At 33.4% G+C, this 16,343-nt stretch overlaps 1 protein-coding gene across 1 annotated transcript in view; it reads right to left on the bottom strand.

Annotated features, from left to right (window-relative positions):
- Positions 1 to 16,343, bottom strand: part of LOC117610861 (trace amine-associated receptor 1) — a 274,562-nt gene that overhangs the window by 34,005 nt on the left and 224,214 nt on the right. Inside the window, exons 5-6 of the mRNA XM_076689710.1 lie at positions 7,266 to 7,420; positions 4,634 to 4,781 (exon numbers count right to left, since the gene is read on the bottom strand). Coding sequence (XP_076545825.1) covers positions 4,634 to 4,781; positions 7,266 to 7,420 — 303 coding nt within the window. The remainder of the gene's footprint in view (positions 1 to 4,633; positions 4,782 to 7,265; positions 7,421 to 16,343) is intronic.

Here is a 16,343-nt window from a genome sequence, read left to right as displayed (position 1 = left end):
TTTTTTTGTTTTTTTTTTGCCACTTCCAGTCTGACCAGGGTTCGATTTAAAGCCAATCTTGCTCTACTTTTACCTAGTTTTATTGCAGTTTACACGTAATACATAGATCATCCCCGATCGTTACTTTTCCACCATGTTGCACATGTCATGAAGACTCACGAAATTGATCACATACTAACAATGTTCCTAGTTTTCTTGAAATACAGCTTTCTTAGAACAGTTAACGTAACTTCAATTATTGATCAAATGCATCTCCAAAGATTTATAATATTTACTGTTATGTACGTTGATACGTGTACTACATGCATAAAGGGACCTTTAGTCTATCAATATACAGGGTGTCCTAGGTTTAAAGTAAAATTAATATGTATAAAAGTCGTGTTTAGTTGAAGACCCGAAGGAATTCGTAGTCATTCAAGTGAATTCACTTTAGTCTTCCAATAATTCCATGCTAAGTAACCGCGTCGCGCACTTAACCCAGTTTTCCTCGATGTCCCGAGGTCTTGGTGAATACGCTCCGAAAAGCGTGTACGAAAGGAGGTAATGACCCGTAGATTTTCGGTCGATTACGAACTCTTCCTCGAACGCTAATTATTTTCTACATTATCGGAGAAACGATATACGTCGTTTTCTCACAAGTTATTTGAACAATTGATAATTCACCACGTTTCAAAAGATATATATCTCTTTCTGACCAACAATTTGTCTTTTTTATTATTATGCATGTTTATCCAAGAAATTTATATTCCCAACAGATGGAGACGGTTTTTAGTAAATTAGAGACATGTAAACGAAAAAATGTTTATCTACACTTTTAATAGTACACTGTGCAACATAATTATAGCACCGCTACAATTTTTAGGAGTTTTGAACATTTATGCTATATTAGAATAGATTTTTATCAATTTCAAAATATAGGCACTTTATTGTTAATAATTTTATTCAATTAAATTCCAATTAAAGAAATAAATTAAATAGAACTTCTAATTCTAATTTCGATATGAATTTTTGCTTTGAATTTTCATTGAGTATTCATACATTTATGAGAAGCATAGTTCTGTATGCAGTACAGTGGCCAACGTGTCAAACAATTTCTGTATTAATAAAGTAAATTTTAAAAATTACATGCTTTATTATTAGTTATAAACTCACGACGTATGATTTATATCAAAGTTCATTCAATCACGAAATAGTCAAGTGCTTAGGTACTCAAAAAAGATTTAAACTTGATTTTTCCAAAAACAGAGCTTCGAATAAAAAGCGATTTAATTCCACTTATTTTTCCTCATGTAGAATCATCGCCTCCACGATTGTACTGGAGGCGATTGATGTCCCATCAATACTCGGACACATTGTATGATGATTTCTAAATGATTAAAAATATGATGTACAGTGAAAAAAGTGTGAAAGTATCATTTATTTAAAACGAAATATAGTAATAAAACAAATATTTCACTGATGCATATCTATAGCATCAGTGTGTAATTACCACGTAATAACAATGTTTAATTAATAATAGGCCCTCTTTTCAAATGTATTAAATAAAAAATATGTTTTAGCATGTTTTTAACTAACTTTTAAAAAATTTTCCGCTAATTGTACTCCAGGATGCAATAACATCTTCTTTCAATTACGAAACGTTTTAGAAGTTCCGGTTATTTGCATAAATATATTGTACCATAATACCTCATAAACTTTCCATAGGATTGTGATCCGGGGAATATGCTCGCCATTTCAATAAATTGATATTAATCGTAAGAGTTTCAGATTTCTTAAAAAATTGAAACTTGGATAATAATTAAATATTTAAAATTTCTTATTATAAGTATTTTTATTTGAAGAAGATGCAAAAAGAAAAACATTCTCTTCCGTGAACCGGTATATATTTTCTGAGGTTACGAGCAAAATTGCAGTTTTGGATAGAAAAATGCGTTTTTAAAAGTGCGTGAAAACCAACAAGATTGTGCAGAAAATCTTGTTCAACACTTTGAATTTTTAACTTATACAGCACTCACTTGATCATAATGTTTTAACTTGGGGACGCGTTACACTCCCTTTGGGGACCTCCTTGGAGATATTTTGTACGACTGAAAAATCATAATTTAATTCAAAGAACTGTTTAGCAAACCCTTGATTCTTTTTTTCAAGAAAAAATAATTCGTGACCGAAAGGGTTAAAAAATCGTGCACGCAGTTACGACGAACACGTTGTATATATGATGACATGATTTTTAAATGAATTCTTTGATTTCGATTTTTTAAAAGAATTTAACATTTTTATTTACACCACATGCATCCAACAGTGAGATCGACAAACAAACTGGAGGAATTCATGTTTCACACGTCGTGGATTGTGTATACGCATACATGTATATTGATATCGTAGATTGTACCTGTTTGTTAACTGTAACAACACGCATATATGTACATATACGAACACTAAATAAAACATGAATTCTTTTCGACTTTTCGTCAATTGTTTGATTCCAATGTAACTGTATTTTTATTCACCTGCTAGTCAGCTTTATTTCAAATTTAACACTTTATATACCGGAAGTCTATTAATAGGCTTTTTGATAGTATCGGCTGTTGAAGAAAAATTAATTAATAATCTTTAGATTATTATAAATTCACATATAACTCTGCTGAAATTATAAAAATTAAATGTACTTCAATTAAGAGGAAATTGATAAAAAAGATACACCTTTTAATCTTTAGTTATTGTTAATTGTAAGATGGTAGTGTTATTTTATTTCATTAATGGCCGGTGAAAAAACTTTTTTTCAATTGTGTACAGTTTGTATGTTAAGCTGAAATCGACTAATCTAGCATGTTTAATTAAAGTATGTTGAATAATTAAAACCCCTTGATATGGGTCTTGGTTTAAACATTTAAAAAAGTATACTTTTCCTTTTGTTTTATTTTGCGCGCTTTTATTCTTTCAATACGTTTAAATTTAAACGGATCTTTTGAAATTCAAGATAACTTTGAATTTTCAAACAGATAATAATAGCTTTATCTTTTGTAAATTCGAACAACATGTACTTAATTTTTCTATTTTGAAAGAGAAAAGATAACTCTCTAATTATTACTTGCAGTGCAATTTTGTAATGACATAATTATTATTCGTTAATTGCAGAAATAAAATGCATGTTAAAGTTTAGATCACGTTTGCATTAAATAATCAATCTGTGACATGACACCTCTACCCACTCGGGTTTTCAATTATTGTGAGTAATGGCGGCTGCAGATGAAACTCGGCTATTAGAGACTATTTAATTCTTAACATTACTCAGTCTAATTAGCTGTTCTTGTGGTGTCTTTGTGAAAGAAATGACAAAATGTTCTTCTGCAAAGTCTCGTTCCTTGAGAAAAAGTAGTCGTGGTATTAAAGAACATATTGTTAAATCACGGAAAAGAAACTTCTGCGGTAACCAGTTTACTTTGTGACAGGACATGTCGTTCACAAATATGTCAGTTGACAAGCTAAAGTGTGTTGACATATTTAACGATCTTTCTTACGGTTATGTCATTATAAATTTTGATTCAACGAAATTGAACGTACGGCAGGAGACACTGAAGAATGTAAACAGTAGTTTTACAAAGAGATAGAAAAATTAATACATATTTTCAGAATAACAAATTAATGCTAAATCAAAAATTTTCTTATTTTCTTCTGTTCTGTTGAAATATTGCCCTGGGAAGTGAAACCACTGAAGAGTCATGAAAAACCACTACGTAGAGTTATACTGATTTATTATTTATAATAATAACGAACATGCCGGTTTGTCACGTGTTTGCGTCCGATAAATCGCTTGCAAAGAATGAACAAAGGATAACACCGTGGCCGGCAACGCAATCGGTTGTGAAACAAAACGCATTGCGCTGGCACTTCGAACATCTTAACATCTTCAAATACAATTTTGAACGCATTTTTCTTGAAACAGTGTTGTTCAAAGTAGTAAAATAAATATTTTGACACGTTATTAATCAATCTAATTAAATTTTTCGAAAATGTTCGAAAATTGGTATTTTTTAAAAGCATCAAAAATAAGACAAAAACAGAATAGCAATAAAATGTTATTTAGAAAAAAATATGCAGATGCACTATTTTTAAAATGATACACTACATATTTTTTGTTTATCTGGATCGATTAGTAATCAGTTGAGTAATATTGAAATAACTTAACTTATTTTTTAAACATATATTGAATACATTTTGAATATATAAACATGAGTAAATAACCGAGGAGAAGAAAATAATTGAAATGTGCAATGATATCGAGCGTTACGTTATGGTAGCAAAATTGGCAATTTGGTTATCAACCGATGAATTGACAAATTGTATCAACAAAAAAGGATGTATGGTGGGAGTCATTTCTCTATGATGGATGTGGCGAGCGAACCGCCAATTAGTCATAATAAGTAATAAATGATGAGTAATACCTAGCGAATAACAGAAACTTGAAAATAATTTTATTATAAATACAATATTGAAAGCATAGAAATTTAAGCAGTAAATATTTAATGAAGAAATAAATGAATTATCAGAACCTTTTATTGTCATATAAATTGTCTTTTAACTTAAAATCATGGATTAAATTAATTTTTTGGTAGAGCCAAACTCGACTTACCCTATCTATGTGTCCGCCATTAACAACCTCCGCTGTGTTAACACAAACTACTCTTTTCAGGCGTAATTTGTTAACGTGAAAGGCTGAACCGTAGCAATACATCAGCACCATTGTTGTAGGAAAATAAAAACAGCAGCAGGCAAGGATCCTGAAAATCGAGAAAAAAGGATGTTAAATGAAGACGAAATGTACATATAAATCAAGATAGAAAAAACGTAAAGTACAATCTTTTTCTATTATAGGATGGGCTAAGCTCCTCAGTAATTTAAAAATTCTAGTATTTTTAAGATTTGGACTTTTAAATCTTTAGAAATTTGAAATTTTGTAATTTTGAAATTTTTTAATATTAAAATTTAAAAATGGTGAAGATCTGTACGTTTAGAGAGGGGTCAGTTCAGATTTTTAGGATGGCTAGACCTGCACCTTAACCTATTTATTCCAATGATCAGCATTAAAAGTACTCTCTAATATATGAGATACTTTGTTTTTCAATAAAGAAGAGAATAGTATTATCCTTTTTGATGAATAAGTTTTGATATTTTAAACGAATATAAATTTGGACGTATAAAAATAACATAAAATTTGTTGTTAAGATGTTCAGATATATTATTCTTTCAATAATACACGCACAAATTACGTAATAATAATTGAAATTTATTAATTCTAACAAAAAGTGTAAAATTCATTTATCCTCATGAATCGTTAACGAGAATGTCAAACTGGGATAAACTACAATTAACATAAACAAAAACCAGTGATGGTACTTCTGACCTGTCTCCATTGTAAGAAAGTGACAGAAAATCATGCTTCAGGTCCTGAGTTAATAATATTATCTTTCAACTGAGGATTGAAATGCAAAAGTTATTTCATTTTAACGTTCCATTATTAACCCTTTGACTGCTATTGACGCATATATGCGTCAGGAGAAGTTAGTTAGTTTCTTGTATATCTTAATCATAATCAAATAAAAGTTATCAACGCATATTACTAATTACACACCATATGTTATCAGATTATAATGATGTGATAAAACAAAGAAGAAAATAATGAACAAATTGGGAAATAAAATTTAAGAAGAAAGAAAGAAGGAACAATCAATTTCATTTTGTAATATTCAGCTTACTCGTTTATTTACATATTAAGTTTATTTCTTCTCGACGCGACGCCCCATTTCTATTTGTTTGCGTTCACCCAATTTATCATACACTTTCTCTTCCCTTGCACTCTGCTTAATCTTCGAAAATTGTTCATTTATTCAAATATTTATTTATTCTCACCTTTATATATGAACGGGTTCATTTATACATATCGTTAATGGTTACAAAATGTAACCCCACTCCGCATCTATTTTCCTAATCGGTTTTAAAAAAAATCAAATAAATGAGCTGTTCTTCTGAAAGGCCCATGTTGCTGATTTACTTGAAAATAGGGGCTGGTGGGAAGAGTATGTGGGCCCTAAATCTAAAATTTTATATTTGGATTTTTATTAGTTTCCGAGATATTATTTAAAAACTTTTGGTACAATACAGACGTAACTAACACATTTGATGCTGTCTGTAACAGCTGTTACTAATATAACTATCGGGTCAATGATATTTTAGAAAATAAAATGATTTTAAATTAATAATAATATAATGAACCTTTCTGACGGCTGCGTAACGAATGGACTGAACTGTGCGGACACGGTCACGCTTTTAAACACCATAAATTACCGCACCGGGTAACACTAATGCTACGAACGCCATTGAGTGCGGGTAGCTTCCATAACCGTTAACGATATGTACAGGGTGTCCTATAACTCCCATTACCCCCTGAAATGAGGAGTTGCTGAGGTGACTTTGAACAACTTTTTCCTTTACCAAAATGTTAGTTGAAGCATCATTCTTGAATTATTAACGAAAACACTGTCCATTTAGACCGCGAGCTGAATCGCGAGAGTGTTGGTTATCGATTACGTTCGAACGGTGGTTATGAACAAGCACGGCCACACCATATTAGCACAATCTGCGGCTTCGTTTTCGAGATATAAACAATTGAAAATTGGAATATCAATTTCCGAAGCGTTTGTTTCGCTTTCAAACAGCTGATAGCTGAACAGATCTTGGGTCAGTGCCCGGACAAAGAGAGACGGAAGAGACACTGACTCCGGACACTAAAGAATGGGCTACTCGCTCAGCTGTCAGCTGTACGAAAGCGAAACAAACGGTTCGGAAATTGATATTCCAATTTTCAGTTGCTTGTATCTCGAAAACCAAGCTGCAGATTGTGCCGATATGGTGCCGCGTTTGTTCATGCCCACTGTTTGAACGTAATCGATAGCCAACATTCTCGTGATTCGCCCGCGCTCTAGTGGTTTTCGTTAATAATTCAAAAACGAAGCTCCAACCAATATTTTGGTAAAGGAAAAAATTGTTCAGAATCACCTCAGCAACTCCCGATTTCACGGGGTAACAGGAATTATGGGACACCCTGTATAAATGGGCCAAAAACACATTATTTAATTTGTTACATTTGATTTAAAGAAAATTATACAGAATAGCAATTACGTGTATATGAATGAACCACTTTTGTTTTGCAACTCGTAATTAAACAAAGAAATTTATTTATTGAAGCAAAAATATTTGAAATATACCTAAGAGAAGCTCTGGCGAAGAAAGGGTCACAGGCCAGAAGACCAGAGTTGTTGAAGTAGTAGCCTCCTCTTGGGAGCACTAGAGCACCAAAAATCGCCATACTCGCTATCCAGGTAGTTGACATCACTGTCACGCAACCCTGCCGCATGTAATACTGCGTCACATACACAGAAAATAATCATTCTTCTTTTTTCTTTTCAACAATTTCAACATGTGTAAATACATATGTACTGTCGAGAGATGGAAAGAACATTAGGGAAACTCACGCCTCACGCACATACATTCTAGATTATCGTGCGCTATTGGCCGATGCGATCACACACTAATCCCGTCGTCTGACAAAGAAGAAAAATGAGACTTCGCAACAAAGCGAGATGGTACGAAGTCAGCGTTGCGGCGAACTTTGAACGCGAGGATCAAACGTGGAGACAGGGCGGAGCATGCGAAGTGCTCCCTTTGCCCCTGTGCCGTCCCGCTAATGTTCTTTCCATCTCTCGACTGTACGTGCAAAAACGAAACATACACAGATAAAAAATTGGGTAAAATTTCTATTTAGGAGACCAAGCTCCGGTGCTCTTGACCTTGACACATGTTGCCAAGGTTACCCCCCTCCGCGAATGACCTTCAAGAGGATTTACCCGTCGCTCCTTGTTTTTTTTAAAGTTATTTACAAAAATATATTAATCCAACTAGATTGCAATCTGTCTATAGGTATACATATATGACCTTGATATTGACCAAATTTTGTCGAATCCCTAAACAACTTTTTCCTTTGTCAAGATGTTGGTTAAGGCTTCGTTTTAGAGTTATTAACGAAAAACACTGTTCAATCAGAGCGCGCGTATAACGCAGACTGATCGACGAGAGTGTTGGGTATAAAAACCAACATTTTGGCAAAGGAAAAAGTTGTTTAGAATGACCTCAGGAATCAACCCTCCGCAGGATTCGATCTAATTTTGGGACACCCTGTGTACATGGTAAAAAACTTCTTCTCAGTAATCTCCAAAAGGTTTAAACCATCATTTGTTGCTTATTAAAAAGTCATTAACGAAATAACTTTTATAAGTAGAACATATCTTTTCGACACTAGATACATATTTATCTCAATTTGTAACTACGTAATTTTATTGTTTAAAACTTCAATACATAGGCGAGGAAGGCGTTTGGTTTCAGTAACTGCGTTCCGAAATCACATAATCTAATTTAACTCGATCTGTCTTTGAAATAGTTTCAACTATCCTATCCTGAATTTAATTCGAGAATGATTTACGCTATATTATTTTGGGGATAGTTTGGGTGTGTGTTGTCAGCTTCACTGACGAGTTTGGCACATGATCTCGAAACGAAAAACGCCTTTCTCCTACAAATCATAAACCAAGCATACGTAATGTGCTCCTTGGCACTGCCACATCGATAGAACGTCGCTTCTCTTGCTTAGTTAGTAGTTTAATTTACGACTTCGCTTTATCGCGGCCGAGCTGCACTTGCATTACTCGAGGGGTCGAACGTGTTAACTCGAACGATTTGACTGCCGAAACGTCCAACAAGGATTACGGTAACCCTTCGATAATTCCCTGCTCTATAATTTCCTGTCAGGAACGCTTCGTAATCACGTGCATTATAATACTATCCTGCATCTACGGGCGTCGATAAATGTATAACTGTGTGTAACATAAGCAAATGAACTTCAGAATCAATAATACTTCGTTTTATAAAGGGTCTCTAACTGAAACCCCGAAAACGAGAGGATCTATCAAACGGATATTTGTACATGACTGTTTATATCAAAATGAAAATTTTCTATGATAACTGTAGATTTACAGTCGCTTGTAGTAAAAATTGGACACGTATGTCTATAAAGCAAATTTTGATTTATGAGAGAATATACAGGGTGACTCAAAAGTAGCTTTAATTTTGAAAAATTTATTATAAAAAAGCTGAAAGAGATATTCAATTCAAATAAATTGTATTTTACTCACAAACGTTGAAAATTTGATAAATGAGATTTTCAAAGTGTTTTCCCTCAGTAACCACTAACAATAAGTGGCGCAGCCCTGTTTCAAAAACAATTCGATCCGAAGACAACATTATCTCTAGTGGCTATTAAAAAGTGAGGCACGAATAACGAATAATTCTATAATACATTGTTCTTAATTTAAGACAATGTAATATTTGTCGCACGCTCCCCTCGATACCCACGCTGTGCCAATGCGTTTGTTCACGACCGAACGCTCTCGTGATTGGCCAGTGTTTTTCGTTAATAATTTAAAAACGAAGCTTCAACCAACATTTTAGTAGAGGAAAAAATTATTCAAAACCACCCTAGCAACCCCCAATTTCCGGGTGTTACAGGAGTTATGAGACAACCTGTATGATAACTTGTTCAAATGCAGTCTTATCAATATTAATGTGCTTTTTGAAGTTACATCTATTTCTTTTTCTTTTAGAAAAAGAGAGAAGTGTTCAGCAGATTGGCTTGGTAGAATGGAATTGGTTGCCGGATCTTCTGCTTGCCGGGTGACTGCTAACCATTAAGCTATTTAGGTCACCGGTGAATATTCTCTTTTTAACTCTTTAAGACTCAAATGGGTACCATCTTCTTTTTAATTGCACCATTTAGTTATATAACATATACGAGGTGGGTCGTTAATCGTCGTGCAATCAAAAAGGGGGTTATTCTACTTTTTAGGTTAAGAAATAAAATTTTTCATCTGAACCTTTGTTTATGCGAAAATTGAAATAGAATATTATTCTTTTACTGATTGTTTTTATCCACGCTAGTGTTTATTAATATTGACAGTAAAATGTTAATGTATAATTTTTTAATACGACGGAATCCGATACATTTTACTGTACAACATATAAATTTATTAATTAAAAAGTGTGCATTGGACCTGTAAAAGTGGTAAAGTAATTTTCTAACTTGGTTCGAGATCACCAGATCTCCTATGTCTTAACTTTTACTTTTGGGATATATGGAAAAGCAGGTATACAAAGAGTATGTCGTATAGAAATTAGTATATCTAAATTAATTGTCTGCTATTTAATCACTATCTTCGATTCTTTCAGATTTGAGTAAAGGTGTTGCAAACAATTTTAAGCATTTCTAATATCACATTAAAACTTGACTCAAACCTAACCTAAAACTAGCGTTTTCTGCAGGAAAGGAAGCCAGCTAGCGAATCGCGAATAAGAAGAAAGAGGAAATTTCATACTGAAACATGTTCTCTTCTGATTGCTTTCCAGTATTAGTTGCAGGCGATTAAATTTTTGATTTAAACACTCGTCTAGTGTGAAAACCAATAGTAGTTTCGATATATTATTAGAAACAGAATTGCAAATAGTATTACGACGCCTTGGGTTTCAGATCTACAGTTTTAGGTTAGGTTTAGATCTAATTTCATTTCAATATATGATTAAAAGTACGTAGAATTGTTTCAGACACTTTTTCTAATAATATTTTACCTTCTTAAGGGGTTTCCCAAGTATATCGGTTCAAAAAAATCAAATTTTTTTGTTATTGCACTTTATTAAAGCTTAACTTAAGTAAATTTGACTTAATTTCAAATTATAAACTAAAAATGTGTACATAAAACTTTAGACCCAATTTTTCGAAATAACATTTCCAAGACTGGTAATGACGATAACACGAGAATTAATGGCCGGATCCATTTGATATTTTGCAGATACATTCAATAGATGTATAGTTTTCGTTTGACTTAAAACTTTTTTGATGCGTTTAAAACAAAAAATTTGAAACTCGGAAGACTCCACCATTTTTTCTTAAAAATAGAAGCAAAAAAATAAAAACGCTATAATTTTTTAAATTAACAATATTTTTACACGATTCTAGATCAAACTATAGCTACACTCGTACAGATTGAAAAGTTTTTTAGTTCTTTTGTTTCAGATAACTTTAACAACAACAATCATGGTTATCGTCCGCAAACTTTTTTTGGGGGTAGATACGACAAGGTGGCTAAGATGCTAATATCTATACATATTTATGGTTAAATGTAGTATAATATATATAAAAAGTGTTACTACATCAGTCGGTTCCGTCGTTTTCATTTTCAAAATTCATAAAAATTACTCTACTTCGAGTACTGTCACAGTAGAGATACCCCTTAAAAAAGTTTTTTCAATTTATTAAACTTTGAAAAACATTGAAAATTGTGTCTAAACAGTTGACAATTATGTACACCTAGAAGTACTAACGGTGATATCATAGAAGGTCTGAAAATAAAGCTTGCAAATTTTCCACGGTAATATTGCTATGAGTCTCAGTAATGAATACCACTGCGATCGCCTTCAAAGTATTTCCCTTGGGACGCCATGCATTGACGCCAGCACTTAGTCCACTCTTCAAAACTATTCTGGAAATGGTTCTATGGAACGACCTTCGGAATTACTGTCGTAATGTTCCTATGTCATCAGTGACATCAAAATGTCTTCTTTTTGATATTTCTCCGGGTGCAAGAAAAAGTCGTTAGATTAAATCTACTGAATAAGGGTAGGTCGAGGATGTTCTCGAACGTTTATTTGTTTGCTAGCTGAAAATTCCCTCCCATGGTGTTGCGTCAGCGGGTGCATCGTCATCATGTAAAATTCATGAATTTTTGGCAAAAAGTTTGGGTCGTTCCCGTCTAACTTTTTTACATACCCGTTTTACAAAAGTACTTTCAAACAGTAAGCCTAGTTGACTATTTACCCAGGTAATTCAAACAATCGTTCAACAAGCACAGGGTGACCAGCTCGCGAACTTTATTGTTAAACCTCGCAGTGTTGGATTAAAGGGGTTACAGCTCCCCTGGCTCTACTTTGCAGGGGGCCCACTTTTAAGTTTTCCAGTTACTACGTCAACAAATATTGAATTAAATTTTGTTTACTATTGCCCCTTTTCGGTACAGTTAAATGTTATTTTATTTCATTTAGAATAAGTTCCAATTTTTATTCCAAGTTTGTCAAGCAAGGGGCCTTGAAGTTTAGATAGCCCCGAGGCTCCAAATATCCTAATGCGGTCCTGAAACCTCGTGCAGTACAATTCCCATTATCCGGAATTGCTATACTCTTCTTTTATCTTTTATAAATCATTATTATATAATGATATAATAATAATTATTATTATACATTATTATATGATACATATTGTTGGGTCGCACCAACAATACTTATTATAGTCATCAATTTTTATTTTTCTTAAGCCCGTCATAATGTAACGTCCACAAAACTCCCAACAGAGTCAAATGATTTTAGTAGCCATAAAACGGTCGCCAAAAAGTAATGGTGCTACCCTGGTACTGACATCACTGTCATACCATAGAAATTGAAAAAATCGAACACAGACCTCTTCCCTTCGCCCTCTCCACGCGACACTATTCGCACCTTCTCAAGCTTCTACCACATACCCTTACAGCCGATTAAAATCTACGAACTTTCCCTTCCACGATTCCTACATTTTGTCTCCAGTCCTTCCACTCCTCCCTCTCCTCGTTAAATTCTAAAAATCCCTTTTTCGCAAACGACAGAACAAATGTATATCTCGTAGTGAACGGACAAGCTCCGAATTAAAACACTCAACCGAACCGTTAAACACTAATTGCAATAACATTGAAAATATACTCTATCGCATGTACAAACTGTACAAATTGGGTCAGTTTATTTGGACATCGATACCGATCCTTAAGTTGATCTATACTCATCTTAAACGAAACGTGAGGAAAATACAATTATTATTATTATTATATGTATAATACTATAAATACTCTTCTTTTAATTTTTATAAATTATTATTATATAATAATTAACAGAAAGATTAGGATTATGATTAATAAGAGAGTATTTATTATACATACATTAATGATTTAATGATTTGTCATGATGGCAATTTCTTGAATTAATGATTTTTCATGATGGTGGTTTAGTGATTTTTCATAATTCTATTATAATGATTTAAAAAATTTCAAATATTGGAAATTATTATAATTTTGTAAATTTTTTATTCAATTGCTATCAGAAAATAATTCCTTTCCTCTTAAACTTTTTAAATCATTAAATTATTAAGATATGTATTTTTTCTAAGTTTTTTCTTGAATGTTATTTATTTATAGATCATTATTTTTTTTCAACTAAATGTTATTTATAGTAAATTTATTTGGAATTTTCCACCTTTGAACCAAGTTTATCAAGCAAACAGATCCTTGGAGGTTGGATAGCCCGAAGCCGAAGAAATCTTAATTCACTTCTAGGAAGGATGTGGAACAACGAAAAACTAAAAATGGGTATGGGGTGAGTGCAGGTCGATCGAGATACCATATGGTTTATGACGTAGGCTTTACCGAGATTCTTAAACTCGGCTATCGGAACCATTAAAGAAATTTACGTGCATATCGAACGTCGAAGAACCTTTCTTTATGGAGGCCACAATAAAGTTGTTTGTCAATAACATCTGAAAAATCTGCGCGACAATAAATTGTACTTTTATTCACCTCATTCTCCAGTTATTTTTTTTCTTTTCTTTTTTGCGTGAAATTGGCGGTTTCTTACGATCCCGCCCAAGGTACCGTACCTACAGGCGATGACCTGCTTACCGGCAGAAAGTTGAAGAGTTTGGGTGGTGTTACCAGATGAAAATAAGGCGTTAAAGAGTCGCGAATTTATGCGGAAAAATGTGCAAAAACAACTGCTACTCTTAATTTATGTGATTATGCAATGTAGTCATAGAAAAATCAGACGATACTTATGTCATCCACATCATCGGGAATGGGACCTTTTAATCCTTCTGTATGGAATTTTGTATAGTGCTTAGGCCGATGTTCCCCCCAGGAGCGAATTAAGGTGATCCTTGACACTGTAATTTTGCGAGATATTAATAACGAATTCATGTACTGGCGGTATTGAAACCATGGCATGTAGTGTTTTGGTTGAGAAACGCCTGGGTTTATTGTAGATATTCACCTCATTCTCTAGTTACACTTGTACTAATCTATTTAACCCTCGAACGGCGGACCATGGAGAGAGCCCCAATTTTAATTTAATTTTTTATTTCATACTATTTTCATTTTCTAAATTTTACACTGTCCCTTTAAAATTTATTCTTCCAATATATGAAACTTTTTTGTTTGCAAATTATACATTCAATTTCAGGTTAATATCCTTGTTTGGGTCTCGATTGACCCAGACTCTCCTATTCAACGGTTACAAATTTTAAAATAAACTATTTATTTGTTTACTTTCAAAACATTTCTGATTGCTTATAATACAAACACCGTTTACTTTTTTCAAAACATTGTTCGACTTGAGTTTCTGAAATGACTTTCAATTCCTTTAACGAACTTGTTCTAGCACCCTAATTGATTCAAAACAATGTCCTTGTAAAGATTCGTGAGGAAAAAATCTTTGGAAAAGTAGAAAGAAGTCATAAGGTGCTTGAGAGATGAGTTTGGTTGAATTTCTAGCTAAAAAGGTTTAAGTAAACAGTGGGATGCTGCCTATAGAATAAGCTCTTTGTTAAGATGAAATCTTTGAAATTAATGAGCTGTTGACACGTTAAATCCTGAGCTTAACCGCAGTCTTAGACGAAGTCGTTAATTAACCCTTATCGTAAGAAGTTGCTTATGGATCTTCTTTGACTTCTCTATTGATTCGAGATCATTATCTATTTCTTCGTTCCAATAGCGACTTGATTTAGGTAATTCGTAGGTGCTTTGATTTACTTTACACGCTTTTCGTTTATCAACCTCAAAACCGGATATTGTACACTCCGTGGAATCAAGCTTCCCTAGGGAAAGTAGGAATTCTCAAATATTAATATTAAAAAAAATACGATACTAATATTGAAAAATAAAGTATAGAATAATACGATATTAATATTAAAAATAATTTGGAAAGAATAGAATTTAGAAGAACTTTGAACTATTAAATTTTATAAAATTAAATATATGTATAACTGAAAAGTACAGATAAACGTTTAAACCCAAGTGGTGAGACGCTACAAACCCATACATGTGGGGCCCTTTCTCCTCGGGAACGTCTATTGGGGGGGGGGGGGGCCTACAGTGACAAGGGGGGAGGGGGGCTAAGAACTCCGGAATCCTGAAATCTGGGAACCCGAGGAAGTCCAGAGAAGTGGTCGAAAATCCGTGAATCCATCGAAAGCTGGATGGTAGTAGTGGCGGTGGTGGTGGTTGGGGGGATCACCTTTATCCCTGGGAAACCTGACTTGATAGCGAGTGTACATATCATTGGTTTGCAAAAAGAGTATCATAAGTCGAATGAGTTAATTTCTCAGGAAAGCAGCCTGAGTTTAATTTTTTTAACAATCCATTCATTACTTATCTTCTTCCTTGTCTTCCTTTATTAAAATGTTAATTAATTCTTTTCCTTAGGTGATAAAGCAGCTCCTGATTTTGAGTGGTATCATTGTAGAGAAGTTGAACAGTGTGTCACTAGTACCAGTTCGTCACTCCCCGCCCTATATCGCCATTTTCTCTAGGGAAGCCTACTTTGCTCAATGCTGTACATGCTAGAAACTACTAACATTATCCAAATAATTTTCAATTTTATCACTGCTGCAAATGATTCTTCGTGATTTATCCAGCCAATTGCTACTAATTTTCTTTTATATTTTGTTGTTCTTCTATCTCTGTCTTTCTTTATATTATAAACCCACTTACATTCGAACATCTTCAGTGTTTCTTCGCTGTCCACGAGATCTTATACCTGATACCTTATTATTGATCCCAGTTCTTCGTTCATACCTCCCTTCCAGTATTTTCTATCCTTAGATTCTAATGCTTCTTGGAAATTCTTTGGTACCAGTCTATCTCGGCTTACCGCACTGTAAGCCTGCTCTTTCTTCCTTTTTATCCTTTCAGAACTTCTCGTTCCTTCCATTACATCCTTCTTTTCAGCATGTTTTCTATGTTCCTCTGGTACTATCAGATCGGTTTTTCGTAGTACTTATTATTCCTCCTTTTTGTCCTTCAGATAAATGTCTTCATTTTTCATATTTTCAGTTACTATTTCTCATCCTTATAAATCATCTTTTCTATGTTTGTCTCACTTTCATTAGCACA

The sequence above is a fragment of the Osmia lignaria genome, chromosome 8, assembly GCF_051020975.1.
Source record: "Osmia lignaria lignaria isolate PbOS001 chromosome 8, iyOsmLign1, whole genome shotgun sequence".
Taxonomy (NCBI): domain Eukaryota; kingdom Metazoa; phylum Arthropoda; class Insecta; order Hymenoptera; family Megachilidae; genus Osmia; species Osmia lignaria.
Note: the sequence above shows the minus strand (reverse complement) of the source record. Positions and strands in the feature narration are given on the sequence as shown.